Raw genomic sequence first — 17,815 nt, forward strand, 5'->3', positions numbered from 1 at the left:
AGAATGCCCCTCTACCTCTGCCTCCTGATGCACCTCGAAAGGCCCAAAAGGACGGCCCACCATAAGGCCTGTTCGAAGCTGGCACCAGGGACGGCAGGAAAGTTAATTTGCCGCCCATAGCTTGAGAGATTAATTTATCCAGTTCTGGTCCAAATAACATATCTCCATTAAATGGCAGGGCTTCCACCGCCTTTTTGATTTCCGCCTGGGAAATGGGAGGGGAAGTAGCCAGCTGGTCAATTTTCTTAAAGTGCCGGCTCCTCCACACCACATCCCAATCCCCATGGTTTAAGGCAGTGTCCCCTGCTGGATGTGGGAGAAAATGAACTACTGTAACATGAATAGATATGCTTTCACAAGTACTTCATGTGGTGTTGAAATTAGTTGTGTTTTGTATAATATATCCAGGATAGGATCTAGTATTTTTGCATATCCTTGACTTGTGTGGAGAGAGGGACTGAAGGAAAAAGGGTCAAGTAGAGTAACTTTACTTTCATAAAAACAGCACAATGAGGTGGATATACAATATATGCAATTACCAGTTCCAGGAGAGTAGGCAAGTCTGGATGACCAACATGGAGTCCACTTGTCATGTCACAATCAGCATTGGGCTATGGAAACCCACAGAATAGGTGATTCCAGTGCTGATAGCAGTGGAGTGAAGTATGGTGTGGCAGACGTAGTAATACTGGTACTTGGAGCTCTATGGGCCCAGTATTATGGATATTGAAAAAGTTACATTTAACATTATCCCCCGAAGAAAGCTTTGAAGGAATTATGTAGGAACCAATGTGAGAGGCAGACTATATAGCCTTTAAAATGTTCACTTTCATGGCACAGTAACTGGACTATACAACAGAGTTTGCTTTCAAGATGTGTAACTGCATATGGGTATGGACCATTAGGTCTAGAAGAAGTTGGTCACCATTAGGTGGACATGCAGAAAGGTCAACATGGGTCTAGGTCAACAGGTCGACACAAGCATGAAGTCGAAATGGGCAAGGTTGACAGTCAAAATGTAGACATGGGGGTTTTCACTGTTTTTTGACCCAAGTGTACACATAGTCGACATTGACACTGAAACGTAGCACCTCTCCCCTCGCTAGGCTTGCTGCACCCGCCATGCTTTGGGCACAGTGCCTTGCTACGCTCGGCACACTATTTTATTCTCCCACCACACCCTAGTGGATGGTAGGGCATGAAATACCGCCTGTCGGCACTTGTCGGCTCAAAAATCAGTCAAAAACCCCATGTTGACCTTCTGACTATCAACCTTGCCTATGTCAACCTAATGCTTGTGTTGACCTAATGACCGGTTAACCTAGCCCCATGTTGACCTAGACCCATGTCGACCTAATGGTGTAGACCTATCTGCATGTCGACCTAATGGTGTAGACTCAATGCTTGTCGACCTAATGACCGTATCCCCTGCATATAACATCATATTTGTCTGTTTTTTTGGCAGGCGTTTCATATGAACATTTTTTAACGCAAACTGATCATGTGAAAAGGTCAAAGACATCATTGCCCAGAGCTTTTAATTTGTCAGATGTTGATCCTGTTAGGCCACTCTCTATATTAAGAGCAATCTTATCACTGGGGGGCAATCTCTGTAGAAGACTAATGCTGTCCATACATTTGTGAGATATCGCATGCAATCATTCGATTTCGGCCACATCTGGCCGATAACTGGAATGATTGCATGCATTTTTAAGCAGACATTTGATGCGATGCGCAGGCACGCCGTTGAATGTCACATCGATAAATATTATGAGCTGCACATAATATTTATCGAATTACATGAGCAATCACATGTGGTTTTTAACCACATGCGATTGCTCGAATGCAATCAGCGGCGTGTTCGGGGAGTGGGGCTGGGATGGGGACTGGAGCGCTGGCGGGGAGCCGGTACCTTAATGCTTGGGAGGCATGGAGGCTGTGTAGCGGGGACCGGAGTGGTCTTTCAGGCGGCGGGGCTCGGCAGCGGCACCAGATGACTGAAACACTGGACATCCCTCTGATTGGCTGAGGCCGCCCCTCTGATTATCAGCGACCATATTGCCTGCGATATTACACAAAATCGCCCCCGTGTGTACACAGCTTCAGATTTTGACTACGAAACACAAATTGGCTGCAGGTCGGCTGCATTGGCTGCTCTGTAACTCTATGCAGTCCACCTATCCCACTTGTGCCAGCCTATGGGCACGATTCTGAGTTTGTGCATACAGTGCATGCCCAGAAAAGGATTTACATATTTTTGTATATCTATGTCTGAAGAAACGGGTATGGGTCATAGGGTCAACCCAAATAAGGTCGACATGCATTGGGTTGACCACTGAAATAAGTTGGCATGGCTAAGGTCAACAGAGTCGGAAAGTTGACACAAGCAATTGGTCGCCAGTCAAAAGGTTGACATGAGTTTTTCAAGTATTTCGTCCTAAATGTCAACAAAGTCGACATGGACACCCACCTAAGTGGATATTTTTTTCACCTACTGGCAAAACTCAAAGTCAAAAGGACACTAGATGTATTTATATTGTTGTTTATTTATCTTCTTGCCAGAGACAAGAGACCGTTAAGCCCCGCACACATGCGGCTATATAGTTAAGCGACGTGCTTCAGCACAATCGCTCAACACCCATTGCAAGTGCTGAGCGATCATGCTCAGCGGGGCTTTGATTATTTTTAATATGCAAAGCCATGTGATCTAGGGAAAGCCAGTTGAAACACTAACTTTCCCTGTGGGCGATAGCATAGCAGGGACGCACATTGACATTGCTTCAGTGCATACACAAGTAAGATCTCTTAGAAAAGGGGCTGGCATTACCCCATGTACCCCATGTGAATGCCTTTTTACTCTTGTGCATCAAATTTCTGCTGTTTAATATTTCTTTTGACACCCTAATTTTATATAAATATATTATTAAAAGTTAAGTTTTATAAACTAACAAAAACCGATACAATTTTTCCAACCGTGCCCCCACAAAGAGGTTTTACTTTATCCTCTCAGGCACCTGTCCTAAAATAACCTTTGTTTATATTCCATGTAAAACCCTGGGGAGCACCAACAACACCTGATATAAATCCTAGAAATCCTTTCTCTCATTATTCATTTGCATAGGAATTGTTGATTCCATATTATCCGTTTTCATTGCATAATCTTGTGCAGGTTCACAAACCTTCCTTTCAGGTATGATAATATGTCAACATATTTTTAAAAGAAAATGGTCAATAAATACAGAGAACAATTTATCTATATGGGGTAGGGAGGAAAGGAATAAACATTAAAATGTAAAAAATGTTACTTATATGAATGGAGCAAATCGCCTTACCTCTCCGTCCACAGCTTGTTTATCAGCATATGTACAGTCTGGTGGCAATTCAGAGAGCTCCTTAATTCTTTGATTTATACTGTCATAATTGGCATTGTTGATCACAAATGACTCAGCGTTGCTTGATTTTCTGTTGATAACAATGTAACAAGCAGACATTAATGGATTAAGGGGGTTGTTCAGTACCTAAATCATGGTTGCCTACCTGACCCTCTCCTTCAGGGAGAAAATGCGCTGTTCCTGGGCTTCCCTGGTAATATAGGATTGCCATCACCTGTGGTGAAACACCTTTCTAATCAATTACCTAACTCACCACAGGTGATGGCAGTCCTACATTACCCGGGAGGTCCAGGAACAGAGCATTTTCTCCCTGAAGGAGAGGGTCAGGTAGGCAACCATGACCTAAATAAGGGCTGGGCAACACCGGCCCTCCAGATGTTGATGAACTACACATCCCAGCATGCCTTGCATCAGTTTCAGCATGGCCACATAGCAAAACTAATGCAAAGCATCCTGGGATGTGTAGTTCACTAACATCTGGAGGGCCGGTGTTGCCCAGCCCTGACCTAAATGCATATATTTTTGCATTTAGAGCTTTAAAATTATTGGTTTACATGACAAACTACCTTACTATATTATTGTTAACACTGGTAGCAAATCATAGCAAAACTGTAAATCATAAATACACAAATGTCTAATGAATGTATGTTCATAGTGTTCTGTTCATGTTGCATTCTACTTTAAAAAGACCTGAATTGCACAGACAGCATCTGCCATCAGGTGGAACAAAGAAGAACACTCCATTGACCAGCTGGTGTGCGCTTACATTGACTGTACATTGAGTAAATGAGCATGCAGGGTATAAAGGCACTGCTGCAGTAGCATCGCTCTCAATCCGAAATGCAAGGTTTTATAGCATATACTTGTTATTTTATATTTTTATTTTTTAAACAGTCTTTAAAATATGACTTTTACTGCATACTTGCTTATACTTCCAGAAAGGCTTGGAGTCTCCTGCAAATCGGGTCCCCCCCCCCCGGAAAGGTGAGCATGCCTCCTGCATTCCCCCGGATCTCACCGCATCTCCCACCACCACCCCAGTTAAATCCCGAGATTCGCACTCTTCGGGAGGTGGCAGGGTTAAAATTATGTAAATTGCATCATTTTAGCCCTGCACTATCCTCGTAAATCCGCAGTATTTGTTGCACTGGGGGGGGGTGGAGCTTGATGACATCTGGCTTCATCTCGGCCTCCAGAGATGATACCGAAAAAGTAGGCAAGTATTTTTAATGCAAAGTGTTAATGAGCACATAATTTGCTGTGTGCCTTAGGCTCAAACATCTTTAACTTCATGCAATAATCTAAATGACTGTATACTTATATCGTTGATTTGTATTTTACTGCTGTGGGCCAGTAATGCTGTGTACATTAATGCCTCTCAGCCAGGCTTAAAGTGGGGTGGAACTGAGTTGGAAGGGGGAGAGATAATGAATAGGGATGAGAGTGTGTGTGTGTTTGTGTGTGTGTGTGTGTGTTTGTGTGTGAGAGAAAAGAGAGGGAGTGAGAAGGTATAGGTGAAAATGGAAGAAGAAGGGAGAGGGAATGAAGAGGGAAATTGGGGAGATTTTGTTGAGCATTCTGAGCGATGCTCAGGTCAACAGGTTCAAGAGGTTGACATGAAATAGGTCGGCATGGTCATGAGGTTTTTTTTTCCAATTGGCTTGTTCTTACTTCAATATCCATGTTGACACAGAGGTAGAATATAATAGTGTGCCAAGCGTAGCAAGGCACCGAGCCAGAAGCATGACCAGTAAAGCAAGCCATGCGAGGGTACGCGTTACACTAACTGGTGTCTACATTGACACCAAAACTTTTTTAAACACTCATGTCAACCTTTTCAGGTCTACCTTTTTCATATTGGCATTTTGACCCTGTCGATCTTAACCATGTCGACCTTTCCCATGTCAAACCTTAACGCTTTTGATCTTTTGACAATATAGACCTATTGTGTGTCAACCTTTTGGGGTAGACCTATTGACTGTCTATCTAGCCCAAGCATGTCCAAATGGTGGCCCTCTGTTGTGAAACTACACATCCCAGCATGCCTTGCCATAGTTTTAGCAATCCCTAATAGCAAAACTGTGGCACGGCATGATGGGGCTTATAGTTTCACAACAGCTGGAGGGCCATAGTTTGGACATGCCTGATCTAGACACTGTCTATCTACTGGCATAGACCACACCTGGCAACATGCTCATTGTAACACCCCTGGCAACAAGCATGTAATGCATTGGAGAGTTTCTCCTCCACTAAATGCCTACCCCAGCTTCAGCTTCTAGCTGTGTGTTATCGACATGCCACGTAACATCTTATGAAGCAATGGAAAATCATGACCGAGTATCAGAGAATAAGGTGGACTTGAGGTTACTGCAGCGACCATCTTTAAATACTGGCCTTGTATTATCAGGGGTAGGTACACAAGTGGGCACACCTTGACATCACCATGTGTACCCTGACAGGAATCAAGACCTGGTCAACACCCCCAGAGGAACTCACTGCAACTGCAGCTCTCCCCACCACTTCCACCACAGAGTTCCTGCAGCAGTCTCTGATGTCTGGAGATCTGAAAAGCGCATGCACCGAGCGTCTCTACCAAACAGTGGGGCAGCCCCTGAGTGTGAGAACCACGTGACATCATGGCGCGACGCATGCTACCCAGACCGCAATGCACCAATGGATCGGTGCAATGGACCAAATTCTTTCCTACACCTGCCGGGCCAATCCCCTGATCCAGCCATTGCAAGCATCAACGGGTTCATTGAAAATGTTTGGTAGATGGGCATGAGCGGTGCCTGTATTTGTTTGAATGTAAGAAGTAGAAGAATAAGACTGAGATGAAAATTTGTCACGTTAAAGTGTACAATTTACTCAATAAATCGTGAAAAAAACATAGGTATACATAGAAATACAATCAAGAAATGAAAGTAGGGTTAAAAAATAAGTTCTGATTCAAATTGATAATTGTTTGGATGGGGGTGGGTTGCAAAAGAGACCAGGAGAAGAGACCTACAGGATTGTAAAGGGGTCCCTAAAAGACCACCTGAACCCCATTTGGGAATCCCCGTACGGTGACACTGTGACGGTTAAAATTGGGAACCCCCTGTATGTGTACCAAACACCAGTTAAGCCCCAATATCAACACACCCACCTATAGATTTGTTTCGCAACCCACCCCCATCTAAACAATTATCAATTTGAATCAGAACTTTTTTTTAAATTCTACTTTCATTTCTTGATTGTATTTCTATGTACACCTATATTTTTTTCACGATTTATTGAGTAAATTGTACACTTTAACATTACAAATCTTCATATCAGTCTTAGGGCTAGATTCTCTAAGCTTCAAAAGTGATAAACTGGAGAGTGATAAACAGCCAGCCAATCAACTCCTACCTGTCATGTCACAGACTGTGTTTGAAAAATGTCAGACAGGAGCTGATTGGCTGGCTGTTTATCACTCTCCATTTTATCACTTTTGAAGCTTAGAGAATCTGGCCCTTATTCTTCAACTTCTTACACTCATAACATTCAAACAAATGCAGGAAGCGCTCATGCCCATCGACCAAACATTATCTATGAACCAAAAGGGTCTGGGACACCCTTAAGGCAGAGCAGCACCTAACATCCAACTGACTAACAGGGTGATCGTAGTGTACCCACTTTGTATTTATCAATGGGTACATTGGCCAGGATAAAGATTTCTCAGTGTCGCCAGCCGGGGAGCCTAGTGACAGCCTGGAGGACTGGAGAGATGGATATAGGGAAAAAAAGAAAAAAAACTGTACATTTGGTACAGTTTCGATTTGCCGATACAAACTGTTAAAAAACAGCAAATTCGGTACAGTTGGAGGGTATGCTATGATGCAATTATTTTTTATTTGTTCTGTGTATTTGTGTGTGTTTTGTAGTGTATGTGTTTGTATGTGTGTGTGTGTTGTGTTATACTGTATGTATCTGTCCAATGCATAAGTGAGTGAGGTGCACTACGTATATACAGTATGGCCCTTATTCAGATCTGATCGCAGTGCAAATTTGGTCTCAAAATGGGCAAAACCATGTGCACTGCAGGTGGGGCAGATGTAACATGTGCAGAGAGAGTTACATTTGGGTGGGGTGAGTTTAAACTGAAATCTAAATGGCAGTGTATAAATAATGCAGCCAGTATTTACCCTGCACAGAAACAAAATAACTCCCCCCAAATCTAACTCTCTCTGCACATGTTACATCTGCCCCACCTGCAGTGCACATGGTTTTGCCCATTTTGAGAACACATTTGTACTGCGATCAGATCTGAATAAGAGCCTATGTGTAGTGTGTTGTGTGTACCTGTGCAATGTTTAAGTGTGTGTGTATTGTGTCTGTTGTACTCTTTTTTTTTTTTGGGGGGGGGGGTGTAGTGAATGTGGGTGTGTATTGTACTGTTAGAGGTGTGTTATGTGTGTTTGTGTGTGTTGTGTTGTGTGTATCTGTTCAATGTGTAAGTGTGTAAGGTGTACTACGTATATATGAGTGTGTAGTTTGCTGTGTGTATCTGTGCAATGTTTAAGTGTGTATGTGTTTTGTGTGTTGTACTGTTTTTGGGTGTGTGTTGTAGTGAATGTGAGTGTGTGTTGTACTGTGAGTGGTGTGTTATGTGTGTGTTTTGTTGTGTGTATCTGTCCAATGTGTAAGTGTGTGAGGTGTGCTACGTAGACTGCATATGTGTGTGTGGTGCGCTGTGCATATACTGGCAATGTTTAGGTGTGTGTTCTGTTTGTTTCAGTATCTGTGCAATGTTTCAGTGTGTGTGTGTGTTCTGTGTGTTTGTTGTACTGTTTTTGGGTTTGTGTTGTACTGCATGTGGTGTGTTATGTGTGTGTGTGTTCTGTGTGTTTGTTGTAGTGCATGTGGTGTGTTACTGTATGTGTGTTGTGTTGTGTTGTGTGTATCTGTCCAATGTGAGGTGCGCTACGTATATATGTGTGTGTTGTATGCTATGTGTGCATATCTGGTGTACTGTGTGTGTGATGTGTGGTCTATGTATATGCTCAATTATGCCTAATTTGTTATAGCCTTCACCATAATGTTAGAATGTGTCATTCATACTCAGGGGGCGATTCTCTAACACACTCCTAGCCGGCTCCACTTTCCTCCACAGATGCTGTGCTTTAGGATTTTTTCCTCAGTACAAGGCTCCAATGTCACCAGCCTGATGCATTTCGGTCCTTCCTAGTCCTTCGTCAGTGCGGCACAGACCGGACCTACCCTTTGGAACGCACCAGCCGGAGCTTTGCCTGTGTAACTCCTTCCAGAGATTAGCTACAGTCTGTCACCAAGCCTCTGACGAAGGACTAGGAAGGTCCGAAATGCATCAGGCTGGTGACATTGGAGCCTTGTACTGAGGAAAAAATCCTAAAGCACAGCATCTGTGGAGGAAAGTGGAGCCGGCACCCTCTCCCTCACTATCCCTAATTCCAATCTGGGACTTGTTGCGGATGGTAACACCTCGGTATTGAAGGATTTTACTACCACAGTCGGTGGTTACATGCCTTTTATATCTGTTTGTTTGTAAGTGTCCTGTGAGACGAATAAATTGTTATATTTGCCCAACAGAATTGCACTAAGTTTTTGTTCTGGTTTATGTCTCATCAGGTGAAAGGTCTTTTAATTAGACCCTGAATCAAACAGGCGGATTCTACATTAATTTGTATGTATTTTATCTCTATTCATTTGTATCACCTAAGCGCCCATATACACAAATCCCTTTCTTGTAACCCATTTGATTTTAGGCCTGTGTTGAAGGTCTTGTGTGTGAGGTGGGCTGCACTGGTGTAGTATCAGCGCCATCATTGAACTAAACCTTTGAACTTTTGTACTAAATCTTGCGACTCTTCCTTTTTCTCTTTCCTTGAAAAAGCCGCTGAGACCGTTATCGGAGGCGGGGAAACGCGTTGGATCACTGAATAACCTTTTTTGCACCACAGGGGATACCACGCTGCTGTACATCCAGACCACCAGCCCAAAGGGGACTCCAGACAAAGTTGGACTACAAGGTGATTCGGCACCATCCACTGGGAGCCCGGAGGAATTACAGGTGGCAGCTGTAAGGTACCCCGAAATAATATTGTCTGGCCAGACATAAAACCTGGACAGTTACATTCACTAACTCACAACAAAGACTGTTACGTAACCAACAATCTAACTACAACTAATATACTAATATGACCGCAACAAGCTAAAAAAAAAAAGGGAAGCAAATCTATATTGGTTTTAACTCATTAACCCGACACGACCGGTTGTGCAATAATAACTTCTTATTTTTTATTTTTTTATTTTTCCCTCATATATATTTTTCATGTAATATTAAGTATATTAATTTTTCTTAAAATTGTGTTATAATATTTTATGCTTTATATGTGTTTTTTATCAAGTACATAAATAAACTGCATGTACTATTTTCCCCCTTTATGGCGCAGTTCTATTTTGTTTCTTTCTGGTAATTAATTCGGGGAATCGAGCTATCCCCCACAGAACAGCAGCATTTAGAGGGGTTTAATAGTCTGTGCTAAATATCTGTTTAGAGGATTAAAGAAAAGGTCAGACCATCCGCAGCGCAGTACCTAACCAAAACTGCTCTATTTTTGTACTAAATCTGTCTACTGCCACACAGAGAGTATCATAACCAGCAGACATGGGCAAACCCACTACAAAATCTATGGTAATATGGGTCCACAGCTTGATTGGTATAGCTAAGGAAATTAGATGATCCACTGGAAAAGCATGTGCTGCCTTGTTCTGAGCAAAAACTTGACATCCACGGACAAAGTCTTTAATGTATTTAATGAGGGTAGTCCACCAGACAACTCTGGATAAAAGTTCCATTGTTTTGGACATCCTTGGGTGACCAGCAGTCTCATTTTCATGAAGAATGGCCTGAGACTGCATCTCTGAGTAGAAAAGATATCTCTTGGGTAAGACCAGCATGAATGCAAGTAGCTGGAATAACGGGCAACTGAGTACCTGTAGGTTCATCTGCATGTTTACAGAGAAAACTATGTGACAGGGCATCCGCCTTGATGTTTTTAGATCCAGGCCAAAACATAATTAAAAAAATTAAACCTATTAAAGAATAATGACCAGTGTGCCTGTCTCTGATTGAACCTTCTAGCCTCTTTAACCGCTTGGGTGGTATGCCCGGAAATTTTCCAAGCTCAGCTGTGCTGCCGCAGCGGGCTGTCCCAGAAAATTTCCAGCATACCGCTAATGTGTAATAGGTGCGCACCATTACCTTTGCTCTGGCGATCGTATGCCCCCTCTTCCCCAGCCGCCATGTAGTTTCCTGCAGTGACGTAGGCGGCAGGCTCGTGGATGTTCGGGGCTGCTCGGGGGGACTCGGGAGAGTTCAGGCACCCGAGTCCTCCCAAGCCACCGCAAAACATCCCCGAGCCTGGTGCATGTGTGGTCAGTGATGACTGACAGGCGGCAGGGAAGCTCCGGTGGCAGGGAAGGAGGGGGGGGCTCCTGTGATCTGTGGTGGGTTTTCCTGGGGCAGGACAAACCTGCCCTGATAGGTTTGCCCTGCCCCTGCAAAACCCACCACTCAAGGGGTTAATATGATGCCCCTACACTACTAGTAAGCTGGCTCAAAACAAATGCTTCAAAAGCTAGATGTAGTTTCACTTGCTGCCAACAAATAACAGTGTTTCAGTGACACACAGACACTAGACATATATAGATGAGATATGACCTGCTCTGTGGTCTAACTTAGAGAAAACCACTGCACCCTCAGCTAAATGAATAAGTCAGAGATTAATGGTAATGGATAGGACTTCTTAACAATAATTTATTCAGATCTCTAAAATAAATGCAGAGCCTAAGACCTCAATCTTTTTAAACACAAAGATGAATCCTGGCACTACCAGGGACTTCAATAGTTTAATAAACTCTTTTTGTAAGTTATCTTGTGTATCTACTCCTCCACAGCCTGAGGCTCAGGGATGGGCAAGGTGTATAACTGACTCTTAGGCAACCAGACACTTGGAAGTAACTCAATGGCACAGGCATAAGGGTGATGGGGTGGTAGGAAGTCAGCATTTTTTCTTTGAGAAAATATCAGAAAATTAATTGAATTGAGACAAAGGGCCGTATTCAATGAGGCCAATTCGCCATGTTTCATGGCAAATTTGTGCTATTTTCACATTGGAAGGTGATTTTTTGTGTCAGAAAGTGAATCACCCTATTCAACGTGCACTTTTCGCCATCTTTCTAAGTAATTTTCGCTGTGTGTCGCCGTGTAGCAAATTGCCATCTTTTCACGGTGAAGTGGAATGTGAACTTTTAAAATAATGTTGTTGTTTTTTTTTACATTTAGTGTAAAAAAATCAGGACTTTTATTCCGTGAATGGGCATGCTATTTTTATTCATGTGCTTATAGCACCCCTTGTGCTGCCTGGGTCCCGGGGAGCCCTCCTTCTCTCCACATACATTCTGGGGCAGGCAGGGAGACTTCCATCTCCCTGCCTGCCGCCGTCCCCTGGCTCCCTTAAGATTCGCCGTAGTTGAACCTAGGAAAGTAGTTGAACAATTATGGAAGGAAAGTGACTTCCTTCAATAACCTATCCACAAGTTGAATTTAGACTGATAATTCTTTAAAAAAAAAAAAAAGTTTCCCTGGTAATTGATGTTGCAGAATGGCCATTTATACCCTTTTTATTTAAAAAAATGTATTTTCCATTTAGTCCTGTATCTTCATCATGATGATAATGCTTGGGTCAGCTAACCATTCAGTTGACCATGATGAAGAAGTCAATTGGCAAGTACAGTAATTAATTGAAGTAATCCATTTAATACATAAGTACTAGATGATCCAATATTCATGTGAATTTAACCTTATATATTCACTAGAAAATTGAAACATTAATATATGCCTCAGTGATGGCACTAGTTCTCAGAAAATTTATAGGCTGAACATTCTTCTAATTCACAATAGCACTGCCCCATTATGTGTAGGTGACAATTTAGTTTTAAGTTGTTATATTTATAATATATTTATAATTTATAATACATTCAAAATTACAGTTCATGACATTGAATCCTCCTGTTTCATTATACAATACTTACTCAAGGCTCTTTTTTAATTTGTCCGCTTTTTCTTGAAGCTTCTGGATCTCTTTCTCATCATATTTACATGTTTTTTCAGCTACTTTCTTGCTCCACTTTTTATGCAAATGGTTTCCTACCGCGAAGGCCAAATTTTCCACATCATTTCTTGTAAATCTAAAATGAGATTATGATTTAAAGACAAGATCATATGAAACAATTTGATCATCTCTCTAGTTTTGTAAATAACAGTACAATACAAGGAGACCCCGGTTTTATCGGTGTGTGGACCACTCATCAGGGATTATATATAGGAATGATTATGAATATTGCTGCCTGCCAAAAATTCCTTTTTACTTCTAATGTTAAAACCGGAAGTCAGTCACCGCCCTCTTCCTATAAAAATACCAGCCCTCACTCCTCTCTGTAAGTGGATGAGAAAGCTGCTCTACATTATATTGTGGTAGGATAAATTAAATAAGGTGCAAATATCTTGCTGTTGTCTGTGATATCATTGCCTATGTATGAAATTAGCTGTATGAAGTACGTTTTGCCATTTATCTGCATTTTTGTAGAAAATATATATCTTCCTTATATGAAGTTTAAATGGGGATATTTACAGATGGAGCCGGGCTCCCTCTTGCTGGCGAATCGCCAGACTGTCTCCACTGGCGATCTGCCAGCAGCCCGGCGCTCCATGTGACTGAGATGTGCGTGCATCTCACGCGCACGCGCGTCTCAGTTTCCGGGCGGCGGGGCGACGGGAACCTGTCCGTCTTCGCTTCAGGGAGACGGACAGGGTTAGGGAGGGGTGTGGGGAGGCGGTGGGGACCCCGGGTGACCGCCCTCAAGCCGGCGGGGACCCAGGGGAAGCGCCGTCGGAAGGGGAAGCGCGCACATCTCATGCGCGCGCGTCCGCTTTCGCAGAGCAGATGGTGGCTGGCGGGGGATGGCGGCTGGCGGGGGATGGTGGCTGGCGATTCTGCCTCCATCCCCTGCAAAGACAACGCCGGCTCCATCTGTATATCCTGCTTTAATAGGTATATATCTCACATGGTAATTATTGCTTCTACAAGAAGGGAGTTTTCTTGGTACTTATATATTATCTGGGCGCCCGATTTTTTCATTGCATGCCACTACATAAGGCATGCGATGCGATGCGATTTTTCAGATTTTTCATTGTAAAGATTTGATTTTTAATTGTATAGTCAACCATGGGTGATTTCATACCCCCACTATCCAACTATGCATGGAGTTGATTTTATATAGTGTGGCGAGCGCACGCGGATAACTTTACATGTATTCTGCATCCCCTTGCGGGGCTTGCTGCGCTTGCCATGCTTCGGGCTCGGTGGCTCGCTGCGCTCGCCACACTATATAAAATCAACTCCATTTGTAGTTGGATAGTGGGGGTATGAAATCACCCATGGGTGACTATACAATTAAAAATCGGGTCTTTACAATGAAAAATCGCATCGCATGAATTGTATGCCACTATATTGGATGCGATGTGATGCGATGAAAAAATCGGGCGCCCAGATATTACATAAGTACTGTTTTTTTCAGGGAGTTACCCCATAAAAGGTCACCCATTCAACAATACAATAAAATATTATTATTAAAAATGTATGGTCTAATGATCCTTATGACCATTAGAATCTGGTCCTGTTATTTCTGCATTACTGGTATTGATCTGGTAGGTGGAAACTTTTATTTATTACTTCTTTTTTTATTACTGTATATTGTGTCCCATATGTAATGGACTGTATTGAACCAAAATAAGGGGGTTTATATCCTTGCCAATAGGTTCTGATCTCTCACTGTGATTGTGGTTTTTAATATTAAGAAAGGGAATCCTCCCTATGTCCATTATAACCTGGTACTACTATTAATGCCTCTGGATCAAATTGGTAGATGAAAAATCCCTTTTCATATTATTTCTGGATTGTTCATTTCAGATTTTATGTATTTTTACTATAAATAATATTTGTCGATGTTCCGATTTTGTTCTATGAACTTTTTAAGTATGTACATGATTTATTTTCACTGATTATAATTTTTATATCATAATTCCTATACTGTATTTATATTTTATAGCCCCCTCTTTCTTGCTGTATCACCTATAGCTACACCCCTGATGAAGTCATTTTTGATGAAACTCGTTGGGGTTTGTTCATAATAAGACTACTTCCCTGAACGGATTCAACGTCTCATTTTGAATATATGTACACATCGGACACACAAGTGATTTTTCATCACATTTTTAATAATAATATTTTATTGTATTATTGAATGGGTGACCTTTTATGGGGTAACTCCCTGAAACATTGGCTACTAGAGACGGTCTCAGTGTGATTGTTTAAGAACTTTAGATCCGAGTGACATCCTCCTGTTGGACGTATACAGAATGGCCTGAGAGGGATTCACCCCCTTATTTCTATATCAAATTTATCTACTCATTACCAGCATGAAGCTCTGAATCTTCTTGTTGTATGAAGGTTGGCCTAATCAGGTGAACAAAAACCGAAAAGTTTTTACCCTATAAAGAATTAATTCCCTAAATTAATATCTCAACTGTATAATACCAACATAAATTCCCAATAAAACTATGGACCAATAAAACCTAGGAAGACTATAACTTACATAATATCTGTAGAAAGATCTTTTTTTGTTACCCCTGATGAATTTTCTTGACAAAATAAAATGTGTTAGATATGCTACACTAGTGATTTCAGACAACTGTTAAATATCATATTTTTCCAGCCTCAAAAATCATTGTAAAGAAAATCCAGAATTGAATTGAATTTTATTGGTATTGGGCGCTTAGATAACACTATTGTACATCGAGATATATATATATATATATATATATATATATATATATTGTTGAAATTATAAAAAATGCAACATTTAGTTTACTAGGCCTGAATACCGTTATGTGACGCACAAAAATGTAAATTTAATTCCAAAGTTTCACAGCCAATATCCTTTGCCGCACACAGCCTTCGTAAACTTAGAGGGAACATTGGTTGGGATGTCGGCGGGTGACCTGCTGGAGGATCAGGGACAGCAGCTGGCAGCAGCCATCTTCCTCTCCTTAATTGACAGCGGGGGTCGTGGCCGGTGGCAGTGTCTGACGTCACGAGCCAGGAGGCTGGAAATTTGAATATAACCCGGCTCCTCAGTCTCAACCGCGCTGGTTATAGCATCCTGTGTGCCCTCCTACGGTGGTGCCTCGGACAGTGCATTCCTGGTTTCAGGTGCTTGTCCCTGCCTGCTTGTCAGCCTGCCCATCAGCTTGTCATGCCTTACTACTGTTCAGGTCTGTGGGTCACTATCTCAGACAGCATCTGTTTATTATTCTTCTACTGGTGTCATATTCCTGCATTGTTGCATTTGATAGTCATTCTCCAGGTATTTTGTGTCAGCTTTTGTATTGTTACACGTTCAGTCCGTTGGGATTTTATCCCAGGTAACATCATATGCATTGTTGCATTGGTGGGTTTAACCCGCATTTGGAAAGCATGTGTTCTCTAAGCCTGTTTATACCATCTTGCGGCTCTCTACCTCCTGCAGCAGCCTTGTCACCAGTTGCGGCTCCAGAGGGGGGTTGCAGCACAATTCAAAGTTCAAATAGGGGAGGCTAACGAACCACCAGTGAGTCAGTTTGAAATGGTAGTTGGTGTCCTCCCCTACTTGAATTTTGAAATGAGCTGCACCCCCCCCCCCCCCCTCTGGAGCCTCCCCTGCTTGTCACCCATTAGTCCTGGCAACACCGGGGTTGGGGTGAACTTAGCCTGCAGGAGGCCACCAGGACAGTAGAGTTCCGCAACAGGGTTCCATACACACCCTTCCTAACACTCACACACAGGGGAGCAATGTTTAGAGATTGCACATGCGCATAAGCATTTATGCGTATGTGTAGCCTCTTTGTGCAAGCGGGTACGGCTAATTGATTGTTCGTCTGTCGCTCGTACACAGCATTGTGGACAGGAGTGTGGAGCAGTGGTGAGGGATAATGCCCATGGGAACGCCCAGTGTTTCATGAGTGTTTTCATTGAAACACTCATGAAACACTGGGCGTTCCCATGGGCATTACCCCTCACCACTGCTCCACACTCCTGTCCACAATGCTGTGTACGAGTGGCAGGCGAACAATCAATCAGCTGCCCGCCCTCTTCCCGTACAAGGGCACCACAGATCTAAGGTCAGCAGAGGCTGACTTAGATCTGCGAGCACTTCCAAAATCATTCGATGGTCGTCGACCAACGAATGATTTCACCCTTGCGTGCAAGGCTGTGAATGGATGTTTATGCTAAACATCAGACCAACTTTCATCCAACCATCCAACTAGTTGGTTGGATGGAATAAAAATCTGGTACTGGATAGGAGCAAATGATAAAGAGCAATTTGCTCACAAACCCAGGAAAATGGCAAAAAACTTTCAGTGAAATTATTTAATTCAAACAGATACAACTACATTACTTTGTCTGAGCGTTAGGTTTTGTCCGTTTCCAGATTTTCGGAGCAAATGATTGAATTACAAATTACATTTTCTCCCATCCAGTACCAGATTTTTATTCCATCCAACCAACTAGTTGGATGGTTGAATGAAAGTTGGTCTGATGTGTTGAAAGCATTAGCAATCTGTGCTGGCCAGTTTTTTCTGCTGAGAACAATGGTGATCTGACTAGATTTATACTGCATGCAGTCAAGATCTAGTTAGACAAGGGCCATTCACACAGAGCGATACATGCTTAATTTCTAAGCGATCTAGTCAGAAATCACCCTGTGTGTTTGGGCCTTTATGGTGAGTTTATACTGTTCATTTTTAAAACAGCATAAACTTTATGTTTTTATTTGAATACTTTTACATTTAATAGTCTTGTAATACATTTCATTTACTTACACAAAAACTAGTGCAGGCAACTTGTTGATTTTTTCTAGTTTTTCCACAATTAGAGGGAAGTATTTGTAACAGTTTTTCTCCTCAGACGGTTCATTTGTTTTTAGACCTTCAAGCACTTTTCCAACCTTGAGGAAAAACATTTTAACATAGATGTAATTGAATAATGGTTTGGAAAGTTGTGCTTACAGTATTTTATATTTTTATTCTGTTCTGAGAAAAAAATATTTTTCATGGTGATCATCATTTACGACAAAGAAAGTTTAAATTTGCATATACAGTACCAAATGAAGATGTGACATAACATTATAGCAGTCCATGTAACAGTAAAGGGACCCAAATGCAGGGGGCAGAAAGACTCTGGAGGACCTGAAATGAACTTATGTGCAGATGCCAATTTATGTAGGAAATTAACCATTTTGGCAGCTACAAAGAGTAA

At 42.2% G+C, this 17,815-nt stretch overlaps 1 protein-coding gene across 3 annotated transcripts in view; it reads right to left on the minus strand.

Annotated features, from left to right (window-relative positions):
* LOC146060135 (putative ATP-dependent RNA helicase DDX60) overlaps positions 1-17,815 on the minus strand; it is a 215,099-nt gene that overhangs the window by 78,166 nt on the left and 119,118 nt on the right. For all 3 annotated transcript variants that reach the window (XM_083173076.1, XM_083173067.1, XM_083173058.1), the window contains 3 exons: positions 17,380-17,504; positions 12,492-12,647; positions 3,333-3,462 (listed from right to left, as the gene is read on the minus strand). In XM_083173076.1, the coding sequence (XP_083029202.1) occupies positions 3,333-3,462; positions 12,492-12,647; positions 17,380-17,504 (411 nt within the window). The remainder of the gene's footprint in view (positions 1-3,332; positions 3,463-12,491; positions 12,648-17,379; positions 17,505-17,815) is intronic.

This window comes from Crinia signifera, chromosome 1 (genome assembly GCF_055691185.1).
Source record: "Crinia signifera chromosome 1, ASM5569118v1, whole genome shotgun sequence".
Taxonomy (NCBI): Eukaryota; Metazoa; Chordata; class Amphibia; order Anura; family Myobatrachidae; genus Crinia; species Crinia signifera.